Genomic DNA, 17987 nt, shown 5'->3' with positions numbered 1-17987 from the left:
TCCTACCCCCCTACCCTCTCCATCACGACCAATAACGCCACCATCAGTCCCACCCCGCAAGCCAAAGTCCTAGGTGTCACTCTAGACTCAAACCTGTCCTTCCTACCCCATGTCCAATCGCTGGCAAATTCACGCAGGCTCCACCTCCACAACATCTCCAAAATACGTACGTCCCTAACCCCAGACACTACTAAACAACTCATTCACTCCCTTATTATCTTACGACTCGACTACTGCAACTCTCTCCTCACCGGCCTACCTCATCACAGACTATCCCCACTTCAGTCTATCCTGAACTCAGTGGCCAGACTCATCTACCTTACCAACCGCTCCGCATCTGCCCCCCTCCTCAGTCATTACCTCCATTGGCTTCCGATTGCCCAACGCATAAAATTCAAACTTCTAACATTGACGTACAAAGCTATTCATAACACTGCCCCAAACTACCTCACCGACCTGATATCCAAATACCACCCAACCTGTACTCATTGCTCCTCACAAGACCTCCTACTTTCTAGCTCCCTGGTCTCCTCCTCCCATGCCCGACTACAGGACTTCTCCCATCCTCTGGAACGCACTACCCCAATCCATCAGACTGTTACCTACCCTCCTCACCTTTAGGCACACCCTGAAAACCCATCTCTTCAGGGAAGCCTACCCCACCCTCACCTAACAGCCAATCTCCTCCACTCCTCCTACCACTCCATCCCCCCACAGCCACTTCCTTCTGTACCACTATCCCCTCCCTCCTAGATTGTAAGCTCGAAAAAGCAAGGCCCTCGAACCCCTCGTGTATTGTTTTGTTACTGTATTGTCTCATGTACTGTCCCCCACTATATTGTACAGCGCTGAGCAAACTTTTTGGCACTATATAAATACTGTATAATAATAATAATAATTTAATTGATGGTATCATGAATTCACAGATGTACTGTTCTATATCGAAAGAGAAGATGCTACCATCCCTCCTGTTGTGCACTTTTACAACTTGACAATGATCCAAAACACACATCTAAGGCCACTGTTGTAGTTCTGAAGAAGAACAGGGTGATCTGAACCCAAGCGAACACCTATGGGGAATTCTGAAGAGACAAGTTGAGAATCACTCTCCATCCAGCATCCAGGCTCTAAAAGAGGTCATTCATGAAGAATGGAAAAAGATAAATGTTGCAATATATGTCGCCAACTTGTTCATTCCATGCCTAGAAGACTTCCTGCTGTCCTTACAAACCATGGAGGTCATAAAAAAATATTAGATGTAGTAGTTTTGTTGTGGGGTGTATTCATTTTTGCATCAACTAATTTGAGTTAAACTGAAGAGTTTGTAATAATCAATTATTAACCTTACTTTCATGTAATGAGCTAAAAAAATGTACTATAAAACTCAGATTTGTCAAACTTTTGTAAATTGTTCTTGTGTTCATTGAGATATTGATTAAAATCTTACATTTAAAAAAGGGTGTACTCATATATGCTAAACAATAAATATATATATAAAAAGAAGCAAGGCTGTAGCAGTTCAACACAGAGAACTAACATCCAGGCCCAGTCACTGAGGTCCTTTTAAATCGATTCCACCCAACATATGATCTCCAACAACAAGCAACTCGTAAGAAAGAGGGAAGACCAAGAATGACTAGATGAAATAATGCTGAAGGAAAAAAAAACAGAAGTCTGGACTTCAGACTAGAAATCAATGTGCTGAATTTCTTTTGCATTGAAGTGGGCAAATGGGCTTCAACCTGACAACTGACCCGAGAACTGCTGACTTAAATGGGTGCTTATCAAAACAAGCAATCACATCATTAAGAGCTCTTTAAACTGGTAATGGTTTGGACATAAATAATGACTGTGACCTCTGTTTTGAGCCTAATGCAAATAAACCTAATTTTTGGAATACCGATTTAAACAACCCATTTTCCCACCTTCAATCTTTTGTTTACAACAGGACCCCAGTACAGTTGAATGATACCAAAAAGCACAGTAACATATTAATCTGAAAAAAAAATGATGTGTGTATTTTTCTTTGTCTTTTTTAGTGCTCTGGCAGTCCTTTTAAAATTAACAAATTAACAGACACTAATTGGCATAAAAAGTAGTTGCACAGCTCTACAGAAGTTTATTAACATTATGCTGACTAGGGCTAAATAACACAGAATATAAATTTATCACCCAGGGCATACAAAGTACAGAATGCAGGAGCAATGAAAAATCATCAGTAAGTAAGTAAATACATAGACTTCTAAACTTCCCGCTCTGTAGGTCAAAAGCAGAACTGTGCTAACATGAAACATGCCCAGTGAACAGTTCTAATATTTGAATCTCTTTAAAAAAAAAAAAATGTTGCAAGCGTAATTATAAATTTGGCACAAATGTGTGCAAAAATGTTACAGATGTATGGATTTCAAAAGCAATGAATCCTTTGATACATGAGAAGCAGAGAGATTTACCCTGGATAGGTGACATTGACTCTAGGCCTTGTATATTCCTACCTCAGAGGTCTATCCAGCTGCAGATAGGGTTTATGCAATATTCACTTTTGCTAGAATATAACGGTTGCAGAGTTCCAAAAAATGACAAAGGTCTAAAATTGGGCATATACGGTACAATGCTATTGTGCAATCTATTGTATATATAAATTCCTTTTATAAAAACAATGTAATAAGAGGGCTTTCATAAACAATTCATTCTACTACATAGTGATTGGTAGATCTTCAGGAGATTGCCATATTTGTTAGAAGCTGATTGCACAAACTAAAAATCCTAAGAGTGTTAAAGAAAGAGGCGGCTTCTATAGAATATGCTGTGTACATTTATCAGTTAATAATATGGTCAATGACCATTGTCTTACTAAACATTATAAGACATTGTGCTGAATGTAAACAAAGCTTCACTTGAGAGAAAAATGGAGGCTGCCATTACAGACCTCCTTCTGAAAACATCCGTTATACCGACAATTGGATCTAGAACATATATACTGTTAGGGCTCTACAAGTTCTCTCTGACAGTTCCATTCATTTTTACAGTAAAGGAAATAAGGATTTGATCCCCTGCTGATTTTGAATGTTTGCCCACTCACAAAGAAATGATCAGTCTAAAAATGGAATGGTAGGTGTATTGTAACACTGAGAGACAGAATAGCAACAACAAATTCAAAAGACATGCATGTCTAACAAATTATGCACTGATTTGCATGTTCATGAGGGAAATAAGTATTTGATCCCCTTCACAAAACATGACTTAGTACTTGGTGGCACCAGGTTTGCACACATCTCAGGAGGGATTTTGGCCCACCCCTCTTGGCAGATCCTCTCCAAGTCATTAAGGTTTGGTGGCTGACGTTTGGCAACTCGAACTTTCAGCTCCCTCCACAGATTTTCAATCGGATTAAGGTCTGGAGACTGGCTAGGCTACTCCAGGACTTTAATGTGCTTCTTCTTGAGCCACTCCTTTGTTGCCTTGGCCGTGTGTTTTGTGTCATTGTCATGCTGGAACACCCATCCACGACCCGTTTTCAATACCCTGGCTGAGGGAAGGTGGTTTTCACCCAAGATTTGATGGTACATTGCCCCGTCCACCGTCCCTTTGATGCGGTGCAGTTGTCCTGTCCCCTTAGCAGAAAAACATCCCCAAAACAGAATGTTTCCACCACCATGTTTGACAGTTAGCATGGTGTTCTTGGGGTCATAGGCAGCAGTCCTCCTCCTCCAAACACGGAGAGTTGAGTTGATGCCAAAGAGCTCGAATTTGGTCTCATCTGACCACAACACTTTCAACCAGTCCTCCTCTGCATCATTCAGATGTTCAGTGGCAAACTTCAGATGGGCCTAGACATGTGCTTTCTTGAGCATAGGGACCTTGCGGGCACTGTAGGATTTCAATCCTTGTCGGTGTAGTGTGTTACCAGTTGTTTTCTTGGTGACTGTGGTCCCAGCTGCCTGGAGATCATTGACAAGATCCTCATGTGTAGTTCTGAGATGATTCCTCACTGTTCTCATGATCATTGACACTCCCGAGGTGAGATCTTGCATGGTGCACCAGACCTAGGGAGACTTACAGTTGGTTTGTGTTTCTACCATTTGCGAATGATTGCACCAACTGTTGTCACCTTCTCACCAAGCTGTTTGGTGATAGTTTTGTAGCCCAGTCCAGCCTTGTGCAGGTCTACAATCTTGTCCCTGACATCCTTGGACAGCTCTTTGGTCTTTGCCATGGCGGAGAATTTGGAATCTGATTGATTGCTCCTGTGGACAGGTGTTTTTTATACAGGTAACAAAATTAGATTAGCAGCATTCTCTTTAAGAGACTGCTTTTAATCTCAGCTTGTTACCTGTATGAAAGACACCTGGTAACACACAAAGCAGCGGCTTGGGATTGTGCCTGCTCAGGTGCCCCCATAGCAACTTGCTTGCTATGGGAACAACCGACAGGTAGGAGAAGCCAGGAGCACCTGCGGGGAACACGAGAAGAGGAGGATCCAGGCTGCTCTGTGTAAAACCACTTCACAGAGCAGGTAAGTATGACATGCTTGATATTGATAAAAAACAATAACAAAAAAACTGAACCTTTAGTATCGCTTTAAGCTTTTTAAATTACACAGCTATGGCAATGGCAGTATGGTTTGAAAGGTCTATCTACTGTGATCCCAAGCATCCTAAACAAGCTGGGAGAGGACAGAAACTTATAAAAACCTATACATGTTTGTTTCCCAGAATAAACATTTGTTTCCATTTGTTGCACTTGTATACAGTTGGCAGCAGATACTTTAATAAGATAAACCTCCGGGATAAAGGTTTATCACTCATTTAAATATACGTTAATGAAAAATGCCTTTCAATAGAAAATACCCTTGGGTTATAAGCATATATAGCAAAATTTGGCAAGATGCATTGGTTAGATTTCACTTTCTGCTATCATAAGGCTATGTTTGTATAATCTAAATTAAAATGAAAACATAGGCATATTAGCTTATAAACTGACATATCCATTATTGCTTCCCTTGCAATCTTGGAGTCGTCGTTTTGGCACACAGCATGGAAAACTGAGCTACAGCACACAAAAAGCCACCTAAGACATGTAATGCAAAAAAGTGTATTTCGGACTACTGAAAGAATAAATTGGTAAAATAAGATATTCAGCAACTAAGTCAACACTAAAACTAAGTTAAAATTTTTGCGGGTGTTGGAGTGCATGTAAATCACATGCGTTCCTGCACTTGACTGAATCTGCACACAAAATGTGCTGCTTTAAAACATGCAGGGGTGCCATTAACTTTTATATGCATCCCCAAAGAATGAAAAATGTGGATTCCCACAAATGGAAAAGCATGCAGTTTCTGTGCAGCCACATTTTTAAAAAGGTGCAGGTACCTTTTTCATGCAGAAAATGTTGGCACAGCAGGCCGATCAAACAAATAGGCTACTGTGACTGCGTAAACGTGGCATGCAGAGCTGCACAGATGTGATAGCGAAATCCAGAAACACTATGTCCATAAGCCTTCCTTTATCCTAATTACAGCATACCTCCTCACAGAATGTTAGGCAATAACAATCTTTTATAAATCCATGTCGGTTACTAATAATGATACTGTTTTCATTTGCAAATGATTGGATATGGTCCCTTATCATTCTTTTCAATAGTTTACATACTATTGATGGTAGACAAACTGGTCTTTAGTTTATATATATTAGGGTATATATCTTGGCCTTTTTCTGAATATTGGTATCATGTGTTCTTTTTGTCAGCTAGTACCACTCCAGTCAGTAAGCTGTCGTTAAAAATTAGGAATAATGGGGGCGCATGCACCGAGCTCTCCAAAATAGCAGAGTGATTTGGAAGCTCCGTTCTGCTACAGCTGATCTTCTATAGCCACAGAGGCAATCAAGCCATTTCTCATGGGACTTTTAGCTGCCCAGGACAGAGGATACCTTGGGACATCACCTATGCCTGGTGGATCGGTTTGTCGTACTCTTGAGCTGCAGCTACAGGACAAGCACTCTCAGCCAGAATCATCCAAGATAGTGACTGCAATCCCACAGCGTAGCGGGGAGGCTGATACGGGTCTCATGGAGGTTACACTCGAGGACTGTTGTGACACCAGCAATGCTTTGGAACCTTTTGTGAGTAACTGACTTTGCTGCCCCTTCCCCAGCAATGTTTGAATCTCTCATAGAATGGACTCTGTCTCCTATAGGGAATTCCTCTCCCGCCACTCATATAGCAGGCCATGCAGTAATCCAGCCATCCTATGCACATTTAAACTCTCAGTCTCTGTTTAATAAATGTAAGGCACTTCTAGACAGGGGCCTATCTCAAATAGCACGGCGGATCACAATAGACATCAAGGCAGATCTGCACAATTTAGGCTCCCATATTAAGGTTATTGAAAATAAGCTGTATCTGATGGTCTCTAGGGGTAATCAGAACATGGGCCAGCTACAAAATTTTCAGAAGCAACTGGAAATGGCCTTGGCTAAAATAGAGGACTTGGAAAACAGATCTAGAGGCTACAACTTTTGCATTGGGCTCCCGGAATCTATTATGGACATTCCATCTGCCGTCCTTTCTTTTATCAGGGAACTTCTTCCAGAGGCATCGGAGCACCTTTTAGAGCTGTACAGAGCTCATAGAGCTTTGAAGCCTTGTCACCAAGATTACCTGCTTAGAGGTATCATTGTCAAGTCACATTATTTCGCAGAGAAAGAAGAAGTCATGAAGAAGTCCAGGGACTCAAACCAACTTACCATCTAAGGTCATACTATTCAAGTTTTTTCAGACTTGTCACCATATACCATACAGCTCAGAAGCTTCTTTTGCTAGCTCTTACCCAAAAGGTTATTAAATATTTGTGCTCTGTTCCTTTTCATCTTCAGTTTCCATATCAGAACAAGGCATTCACCTTTTCATCTTTCGCAGAAGGCAAACAGCTGCTCCTTGGGTTAAACATCCTCTCACAGGATCCACCGTCCTCTCCTCCCCACAGTGGGGTAGGGGATTCCAAGTGACCAATTCTACTTAGTCCTTTGACCCCAGTCTGGCAGAAACCAAAATTGAAGAAAACCCGAGAATCTTATCTACCCTGATCCAGGGTTTTGCTGTATTGTACTCTACCTAGCCGGTGTATTCCGCCAATGCCTTTGTTGACCATTCCTTTTACCACTGTTTGGGGGGTTGGAAGATATTTCCTACCATAAAAGGTATGTGTTGCTATGTTGATTTCAGAATGCTAGGAGAGCTACTTTTTATATGTACTGTATCTTGGGTTTTTGAGCTCTTCTTTAGTTGATTTTACACTTGAAGGTGGGTTCCTATAAAGTTTTCTCTGAAAAAATTTTTTTTTTTTGGGGGGGGGGGGGGGGCAGCACAGGCAGGGAAGAAGCCTCTTAAAGATACAGTGTTTCATTCTTGGTGGCTAAAAGGTTGGAGTGGGTGCTATGCTCCCCACTTGATTTGAGCTGTTGTATGTTTTGGACACCTTAGCTCAAGTTAGTATCCTCCTTTTGGATGTGCAAACATAGACAATATGGGTTGGGCAGGGAGTGGTTACCCCCTCCCTACCTCCTTGGGATTTCTTGGGGGGAAAATTTCCTTTTTTTCTTACTTTTCTATGTTTTATTTTTTTTACTCTATGTCTTGTGGTTAGAGAAGAATGACTTGCATTTCATCTGAAGCTTCAAGGTGGATTCCCTGGCCATCTGATGGGAACTGCATGGTGTTCGGTATTGGGGTGATAAGTTTCAGCTTGTCTTTGGAGTGATGATACTCTCTGACCCATAAATACAGTACATGTCCTAATAGTACATGTTTGCAATTGTTTCCCATAATACTCAGGGTCTGGACTCCCCAGTCAAAGAGTGTAAAATATTCCAGTATTAACACTCCTAACAAGATGTTCTTCTCCTTTAGGATACGCACTTTCTTTGTCAGTACAACCCTTCATTTATTCATAAAAATACCCTGTTTTCTTTTTGGCTAATGCAGATGATAATACCAGAGGGGCTGGGTTTTTTTTTTTTTTGTGCTAAGCAACTTTTCATTTACTCTTTCATGGAGGTTAAAGATTCAGAGGGTGTGTTAATGCGCAGGACACCGGGTGACTGACTTTATACCTTTGTCTCGTATGATGCTCCAAATCAGGACAAGCAAACTTTTTTGATGCTATGATGAGGTAGCTCTCTCCCTACTTGACTGTCACCATGATTTTTGGCAGTGATTCTAATGTAGCATTAGACCTGAGCCTTGAAAAGTCTCAAAACGTAAGTTCCCAACTTAAGAGTCCCCTTCTATATGCACTTTTCGTGTCCACATAATACCTGTGCCAGGATAGATCATATCTTTGTATCCATTGCTGGTGTTCCCATAGCTTCCAAAAGGTATATAAGAAACACAGCTTGGTCAGATCATTCTATTGTGTGCCTTGTGATGTCTCAGCCTCCGGGTTCTTGGGTGCTTCCGCTGGTGTCTTAATGAATCGCTCTTTAGAGATCCAATTAGATGTAGTCAAAGTTAGCATTACCTTCAGGAGTATTTTCTACTGAATGATATGGAGTTTGTGATTCCTTAGACCCTGTGGGCTGCTCACAAGACAACTATTAGGGGGAAACATTCAAATCTCAGGTCAAATTAAAAAAGAGCACCAATTGGATAATGCTAAATTAGATGCGGAATTACAAAAGTTGCATAAACTTCACAAACAAAACCCACTCGGGAGACGGTGTCTAACTTGGAGTCAACTAGACTTGGCTCTGAATCTGGCTCTGGCTCTGACCACAAGTGCTGAAAAGAGTTTTAGGCAGAGTAATACCAAAGTCTATTATCAAAGAGACAAAATAGGCCATATTCTAGCTGCTAAATTGACCCCTAAATTATGTACCTCCATGGGGGGACTATACTGAAAATCTGCAGAGAGTTATGGAGGCTTTCCATACTTTCTATTCTCTGCTTTACCAAGTAGGGAATCCTTCAGATCAGTCTATGATTGACTCCTTTTTGGATACTCTCCCCCTTCCTAAATTAGCAGTTAGAGACATGCTTGAAGCCCCCGATCTCTGAGAAGGAAGTCTTGGACATATTCAAACAAGTGAAGAGTGGTACGGCCCCTGGGCCGGATGGTTTTTCTGCTATTTACTGCAGTTCTATCCCCTTATTTGACTCGCACTTTCAACTCACCTAGAAAGGGGGGAATGATAGAGTTGATGCTAAATTTAGCTTACAATATGGGAATCCTGAAACCTGGGAAGGACCGGGGTGACGTTGGCAACTACAGACCTACAAGGCACGTTGAAGAAATCTGAGCTAACCTGGGAATCTTGGGCGCAATTTATGAAAGTCTCCTTGATCCATGCAAATGTGTGGTGACTCTTCCATTTCTTCATTCGGCTTTTCTTCTTTCCTTTTTATTCGTTCTTTTCCTTTCCACTTTCTTCAGTCTTCCAAGTATCGCTCATTTTGATGGGTGTGGGGTGAATTACTTTTATCCCAATCCCTTCTTTGTTCCCTTTGCGTAGGTGGAAGGCTAAACAGGTAATTTCATTTGGGAGTGGGGCTCTTAAGGGTCAGTTTGTCCTGTTTAAGTGACACTTGAGGACTTGGTTTCTTTGTAATATGTTCCTTATTTTCGTTTTTGGATTACTGGAAGATATTTTTGTTAACTGTGTTTTTTTAAATATATATTGTGTGTCATACACTCTGGAAAGACTGTTTTTTTTTTTTGGTTCCTAGGAATACTGATCTGGCTATAATATGGCTAAAATGATTTATTCACATTCCATATCTTTTCTAAATACTGGTTTCTGCCAGCCACAAGGGTACATTCAATATAATGTTATTAGCATTACTGTCCTGTTTATTCTACCCCTCCTTGGGGAAGATACTTTCCTGCTCATAGTTCGTCCTCCACTGCCATAACTGTCTCCTCTCTATTAGAAAAAAAACATAAGTATCCCCTCTGGCACGTCTGTTCCTTGTCACTTGCACACTGCATTTCATTGTGAAACACAAGTGTTCTCTCTGCTGGCTCTGTTCCTCCCCCACCTATACACTGCACTCCATTCAAATAATCAGCTTCACTCCCCAAACATACCTGTTATAGAATGGGACCACTTTACTGAGGAAAAAATGATGCACTTCTGCATAACCAACAAAATTGTACTAACCTTTGAGTCATCTTGGCTAAATTTTTTCAGAGATTTCCTGACATAGTCAGTGAAGCCTGCTGACTTTGAGAATATCTTTCCAACACGTTGGTCACTGCAAGGAGAATCATGGTATTTTAGTTAAACAGTATCTAATCTTGATCAAGCAAAAAGAGAAAAAAAGTCATAATGAATACTTGCATTGTGCAATATGCAGTTTTTCCTTAACATGTTCAAACCAGCATATGCATATATGAAGCTGCTGAGCAGGTGGTCTTTAATGCTGAGTAGCCGTATATATGTGTCCATGGGGAACAATTTTCTGTGCTGAGAGTGTGCTCACTATGTGCTCCCAGTATAATAACTAAGATGTCATGGAAAGCTCCAAAATGCATACTTGCGATCAGGAGCTTCTGGTCATGTGGCCACTGTAACAGTCAATCACAGTTGCCATATGATTGTGATGCCCGCCTTTGCTTCCACCTCCTGGCATTTAGATTCTCTTAAAAAGTCAGAGGTGGCGGCGGTGCAAGGTTAACATGGTTCTCCAAAATGAACTAAAATTTGATCTCTGTTGGAGACCCCCTCAATATTAAATGAGTTTTATATAGCTGTGTAACTGTCCACGTTTGACAGAACCATGAATTCTATCTTACAATTTTGACTGACATGCCACTGTCATGTTAAAAGCTATGCAAAAGAGAGAACTGCTGTGAATATTATAAATACATGGGCTGCTAAAGCTGACCTTTGACTGAATGTTCTAACTACCTGTGTTTGGCTTTAATATTTTCTAAGTCACTGATCTGGAACAGATTTGCAGCAAGTGAAGTCGAAATTCATGATGTGCATACATGCTCTGAAAGGCATTTTAATACATCAAAGCCATTTTATAGGAAAAAGAGCCAAAACTGAGGAGTGTGAAGTCCAGTATAAATTTTATTCAGAGGATCCATACTGTAAAACAGCCAAAATGTTTTGGGGGTTCAAAAGGTCCAAATAATCATGTCTTAGTAGATGCTGCAAGATGTGTATTCTGGGAGATAGAGCTGGAATAAGTTTTCTGGAATTTCTTCTATTGCAATTCATTGACTGTATTTCCCATGGAGAGTGTGAGTAGTGCTTTAAACATTTTTGTTTACAGGAGGGGAAAAGGTGGGATTAAGTTTTGTAATGTTGTAAGGATGTTTTATCAGGGTAGTAATAGATCATAGATTAGGATTTAGTCCACAGAATATTTTTAAATTATAGTGGGCAAGAGCTATTGTTACTTAGAAAGGTGATACAAAAGTGAGTAATACAACTAAGAGCAGGGGAGAGACTACAAATCATTGGGTCCCATAGCAAAATTTATTGGCAGCAGCCTTGTGGGCTATTGTTTCCCCCAGCCAAATTACTAAAAAAAATCTATTATATAAAAGTTCTAACACATAGGGAAAATAGGAATCCTAACTTTAACAATATAGAATGTTTTTTTTTCAGCCTCTTACATTTGAAGGACATTCTTGTTCTGTGGAACTATCGAATAGGACCTTAAATAAAAAAAAACAAATCTAGTAAATATAAGAAAAAAACTATTTGTTAAAAACAAAGACTAAAACCACTGCAAGCACTGTCTGTTGCAGTCTGCATGCTGCAATCTTTTAACATCCAAAGACTTTGATCTGTAAAATTCATCTCTATCGTTTAAAAAGTATGATCCAGGTAAAAAAAAGACCAACATGCTGGATTTTTCCTTTCATCTTATGCATAACCAATTGTTTTTTAGGTGCCCTTATGGTGTCTGTCAACTTTCTGTACCTGATCAATGTCAGTTACTGCAAGGGCAATAGAAAATGATTGTTTCTATGTGTCTCTTTCACACTACAATGCATATAGTGTGAACGAGCTCTAATGTTGTAGGCACAAGGCCATTATTTATTCTTAGAATCATGCCATCAACATGAATAGCCAGATTTGCACTGGACAATAATAAATGCATTTATTGTAACATAAGTTAAATACATTCAATGAAGTATAACTTGAAATTTTCACAATTTAAGATAAAGACAGTACCCTAATAAACTAGTAACCTAACAGTCCTTTAGAAAAGTCTCTCAAATACTGTACGTCAGTTTATCTTAAAACATAATATAGGGTTTCATTTACTACTATGGTGCAAAGTGCAATAGAGTTTAGTAACTCACAAAAGCTAATCAGTAAACGTTTGTCTGACAGATCCAAACTGTCAAACGCTAATCTGACTGGTTTCTAAGGGTACATATCAGATCGCTGCTAATTCTTCTTTGTGACTTACAACCTTCATGCATTATCCTGTAGATGTTCTTTTGCAAGTTTTGTACTGCAAACTTTACAGACTCAGTTGGCTTTTATATTTGGCAGCACAGTGGCAAAATTGTTAGCGCTTCTGCCTTGCAGTAGTAGGGTCGTTGGTTCAAATCCCAACCATGGCACCACCTGTCTGGAGTTTGCATGTTTTTCTTGTGCCTACATGGGTTTCCTCCAGAAGCTCAGGTTTTCTCCCATTGCCAAAGACATGCTGGTAGGTTAATTGGATCCTGTCTAAATTGGCCCTAGTATGTGTATGTATAAATGTAAATTAGGGACCTTAGATTGTATGCTCCTTGAGGGTTAGGGACTGATGTGAATAAACAATATATATGTAAAGTGCTGCGTAAATTGACAACGTTATATAAGTACCTGTAGTGATAATAATAATAATGTAAGAAATGCCTATAAATCCTATTAAAAAACTCTCCTCACAGCCTTGATAATAATTATACACACCAGTACATTTCTTTCTTCAGAACCAGTGTATTAGTTCTGTATCCATACCTTTGAGTGATTCCATAGACTTCTTTGCAGATGACCTGAAGCACTGCTCGATAAAACAAGGACTCAGTAGGAAGCTTGTAAAAAGAAAAGCAAACCACAAAATGGGCCTAATTCATATAAATGTCCAGTACTAAAATATTCTTTAAGATTATTTTTGTATAAAGATCTGTTATATTTCATATATCAAAATAGTACTTTTAATTTTTTTTTTGTTCTTCAGTATATGCAAATATGTAAGATGCCCAATTAGCAGGAGTAGAGATCGAACAATTCTAGGCACAAGATTTATATTTATAGGCAGCCTACTACTAAAAACATATGCATTAAAAGACAGACTTTTCAACAAGTTGCATATTATTTTTTATCATGGCAACTCCTATCAGAGGCATGACTATTTATTTAAAAAATCCTATCCTGATTCCAGGGTGAAGAAGCCTACTCTATGAAAAATGTTTATGTATTCTGGCTGAAATAAAAGTCAAATTAGGAACCACCTTATATGACTTGATAGTCCAAAATGGCTCCAGTTGAGACTTTCAGACTTTGCATTCATACTCCAAAACAGCCAGATCCTCCTGCATCCCAAAAGTCATCATCACAGCACCTTATGTAAAAGGCTTTCACATTTAGAATATTCCTATTGCTACTGGTGATAAAAACTTTTCTTTTCATATCCACCATTATTAGATGCTTGTATTATATATAGAGAGCAGGCTTGTTGCATCTCCTTTTGGTCTTGGTTTCATTGTTCACCACCCTTCTCCCACTGTTGCAGTGGAATGAATGTTTTATGAAAACAGCGAAATGAAGTACCTATAAAACCCAAGTACTGTATGTAAAAGGCAACATTTTTTTAATAGCTCTGAATAGATTGAGAATAGGTTGGACTCTCTTCTAAGTTGTTTTTGTTGACTGTATCCCGTAAGGTGAAATTCTCCAAATAATTTGTCATGGAAACCATCCTAACTAAGAAAGAAATAAGAGGAGGGAAGAGCAAGGCTTGAGGGAAAATCTTATGAGGAAAAATGGGAATTCCCCTCACTTTTGGCAGGCTTCTTCTCACATTGAGGCTCCATGCACACCAGCATTTTGTTAAGCTCATAGAATCTGTAATTTTTTTCTGCTCCTAGAAGCTAAATAGTGTTATCCTATGTGTCCATGCACACTATTTTGGGCTATTAGCATTTTTGAGCTTCAGTGTCTAGGAGCAGAAAAAAAAATGTTTTTGCATAGTTTTTGGAGTGTTTTTCTAGCAGAAAAAAATGCAAAATGCTCTTAAACGCTCATAAAATTCTCCTAACATTTTTATTTTTAGCTTTTAAAATGTTTTCCTCTACATGTACTGTAAAAATGCTAACGCTACTAAAAACCGCTATTACAAGCGTTTTTTTATCCACTGTTTTTTTCAACGGTTTGTGAGCTAAAAAATAATGCCAGTGTGCATGGAGCCTGAGAGAGATGAAGTGAAATCTCCCAAGCGAGACATAGACAGCTAAAAATATGTTAGATTTTTCAAACCTTTCCATACTCTATCCAAAATGAAAAAAAAAACATAGTTTTGGCTTTACATGCATACAAATGTACATTTACAAACTGAAATTGCCAACACCACCACTTAGTTAATACAACATGTATACAACTGCTATGCAGTCTATTGTTGCTTTAAACTGTTGCTAAACCCAGGACCCTGCATTCACTATATTTGGTCTCCCACAGTACATGGAAATGCAATTATTTTAGTAAATATAAACTGCTAAATACCTTTTCTCATTAGCAGTCTATATAGCAGTTTTGTGACTTCTATCGGTATCCAGCAGAGCACTGGTTAAAGCTTGTAGGAGGAGTTTTCATTCTCCCCTGATTATCTTATGAGGCTGCAAGACACCTGACCCTCTGTCTGATTGGCCCTGTACTGATCACACACACTTTCCCAAGAGAAAAAAAAAAAACTCTTTAGCAATACACTACAAACTGAGCATGTGCAGCTTGCCCCCAAGGCTCTGTTCTATCAGTAGATTGACTGGAACTGTGGAAGCAGAGGAGGATCAGAGTGGACAGGATCAAACATCCTTTTTACACAATGTGGAGGATTAACTTCTTAGGTTCTTAGGTTAGTATAACAAGCATGCTTTACTGCATATACAGACTGATTTTACTGTTGTGGGTTTAGTAACACTTTAACTTAGGCTAAAAGTGTGGTATTCTTTGGGGGGGGGGGGCTAAAAGGCAGCTGGGTATTGAAAAACATCCCTGTGCTATATTTATGTTAAATATATTCTGTTATGTTTAGATCTACACATAATAATACAAGAATGCTATTAACAGTTCTTTTACATAAACAAAGTTAGGCAATGTCATATCACATAATGAAAGCTGTAAAACATCATACATGCAGAAGAGTTCCCAGGTTTGTATGTCTATGCAGTGTAATGAGTTAATGTAAGCAGCTGGGGAACTGTAAGTTCACATTTAGGTTATGTACTAACTAAAATCAGAAGGAAGACAGATACATGAAATTCAGTAAACAAAACTACTTACCCCTTGGCCGACCGCAACACGCTCTAGAGCCTTGAGTAGGAACAAAAAAAGATAAGGTCCATTTGTTTATCTTTTTGTCAGACAATGTTATATATGTACTGGCAGAATGAACAGATTAATTATGTGACATTAAATAAACATAAATGCACTACAATGTGTTAGCCTTGAGTGTAAGGTTGTTAATCAGACTTTTTATTGCTTTTTTTCGTTTATTTTAGGCAGCTGAAGATAGGAAAAACACTTTCACAAAATATTAGAGTTTTAAGCTAAAATAAAATTCCATTAGACTTGGCTATGTGCCTAACACATCACAGCAGGCAATGCTACACACTGATTTCATACTGAACTGAAGACTTTTTTCTGATTTCATCAAATGACATAATCAGGTAACTTGATACGATTACAAAGAAAATGTTTATTTTATACAATAATTACTGCGCTAATAGAAATGTGTGAAAACAATATGACTTATTTGCATTGATGGTATACACATGGCAACAGTTTAAAGATTTAGTGCTTCTCTAAAGGAATAAAAGTACCCACACATATATACACTAAAATTATCCAATGAATGGATCATATCTGGAAACAAGAAAATCATGTTTAAAGGGTAAGTTCGCCTTTTTTTTTACGTATTTCGGAAGTAACATAACAGCGTTGCAGCTACCCCGACGGCCCTCCAAGTCCCCACTGTAACCCTAGATTTTGCAGAAACGCAGTACAGTCCATTTAACATGATTTCCTATTGCACATGTTCACATCTCTGCGTTTTTACCTGGTGCGTTTTTTGGAAAGGGTCAGGGACTTTTTTTAATGCAAAAAGTTGCGTTTTTGGTTCTATAGACTTCAATGCAAACCCTGCAGAAAAGCATGTAGTATGTTTTTGCTGCATTTTTATTGTATTTTTGCCACGTTTTTGATGTGTTTTGCATTTTAAATCTGCCTAGTAACAAGAAAAAACAAATGACCCCCCCCCCCCCAAGAAACGCTTCAAAAACACAGGTGCACAAATGCAAAACGCAATGCAGAAATGGCTCAAACGCAACCTGTATAGGTTTGGACCATGCCTGACAGCAGACAGGGGATCTTGTCCTCCTGTCTTCCGTCAAAATTCAAACAAGATGCCGCTGTGCAGGGTTCTGCCCACCCGGCCGAGTCATTCATTCACAGAATTCAGTGAATGAAAAACTACAAGTCCTGGCAGCCTTTGCGGCTGTCGGCTTGCAGTTCTCAATGAAACACCACAGCTGTTGAGTGCTGTTGTAGTTCATTCTCTCTTCCTGTCTGTGTATATCTGCCTGCTCATAGGAGGTATGAGTTCACAGATACAGTATACAGACAGGTCTGCAGGAGTCCTGCATGACACTTGCAATCTGCTGATCACAGGTACAATGCTTTCTAGGCTCTTAGTAAAAGAAAAAAATAAGTGCACATTTTTTTAACCTGCAAAAAGATGTGCATTTATTATTTTTTTTCAAAGGTGAACTTATCCTTTAAAGCAGCGGTTCTCAACCTGGGGGTCGCGACCCCTTTGGGGGTCGAACGACCATTTCCCAGGGGTCGCCTAAGACCATCGGAAAACACATATTTCCGATGGTCTTAGGAACCGAGACACCGCTGCAGTCTCCGGCGATGTGTGGGCGGGATGAAACGCTGCTGTCACCCGGCCACACCTCCAAGATCGCTCAGCAGCTCCGCCTCCTCGCCGCTGATTGGCCACCGGAACTGTAGCTCAGGAGAGGCACACAGGTGGCCAATCACCGGCGAGGAGGTGGAGCTTGGAGAGGAGGAGCCAAGCGGCAGCGCGCGGACATCAAAGAAGACCGAGGGAGCGAGTGAAGAGGAGAGCGGCCAGAGAAGGAAGACAGCTGACAGGTAAGTGAGAGAGCGAGCCCAGGCTGGAGCAGGGGTCAGCAAGGTAAGTATCATTGGTGTCAGTGGGAGGAATAGTGCCCCATCATTTGTGTCACTAATACCAACGATGGGGCACTATTCCTCCCCCCACTGACACCAACGATGGGGCACTACTCCTCCCCCCACTGACACCAACGATGGGGCACTATTCCTCCCCCCACTGACACCAACGATGGGGCACTATTTCCCCCCCCCCCGACCCCAATGATGGGGCACTATTCTCCCCTCCACCACACTGACATCAATGATGGGGCACTATTCCTCCCACTGACACCAATGATGGGGCACTATTCCTCCCCCCACTGACACCAACGATGGGACACTATTTCCCCCCCCCCGACCCCAATGATGGGGCACTATTCTCCCCTCCACCACACTGACACCAATGATGGGGCACTATTCCTCCCACTGACACCAATGATGGGGCACTATTCCTCCCACTGACACCAATGATGGGGCACTACTCCCCCCACTGACACCAGTGATGGGGCACTACTCCCCCCACTGACACCAGTGATGGGGCACTACTCCCCCCACTGACACCAGTGATGGGGCACTATTCCTCCC

General features: G+C 40.3%; 1 protein-coding gene across 3 annotated transcripts in view; it reads right to left on the bottom strand.

The window, feature by feature from the left end:
• Nucleotides 1–17987, bottom strand: part of METTL25 (methyltransferase like 25) — a 266005-nt gene that overhangs the window by 56673 nt on the left and 191345 nt on the right. For all 3 annotated transcript variants that reach the window (XM_089652329.1, XM_089652322.1, XM_089652313.1), the window contains exons 8-11: nucleotides 15507–15536; nucleotides 12969–13042; nucleotides 11624–11665; nucleotides 10155–10248 (exon numbers count right to left, since the gene is read on the bottom strand). In XM_089652329.1, coding sequence (XP_089508455.1) covers nucleotides 10155–10248; nucleotides 11624–11665; nucleotides 12969–13042; nucleotides 15507–15536 — 240 coding nt within the window. The remainder of the gene's footprint in view (nucleotides 1–10154; nucleotides 10249–11623; nucleotides 11666–12968; nucleotides 13043–15506; nucleotides 15537–17987) is intronic.

Source organism: Staurois parvus, unplaced genomic scaffold, assembly GCF_062004578.1.
Source record: "Staurois parvus isolate SC_StPar_1 unplaced genomic scaffold, SC_StPar_1.0 ptg000025l, whole genome shotgun sequence".
NCBI lineage: Eukaryota > Metazoa > Chordata > Amphibia > Anura > Ranidae > Staurois > Staurois parvus.
The sequence above is the reverse complement of the archived record's forward strand: the minus strand, read 5'-3'. Positions and strand labels throughout refer to the sequence as shown.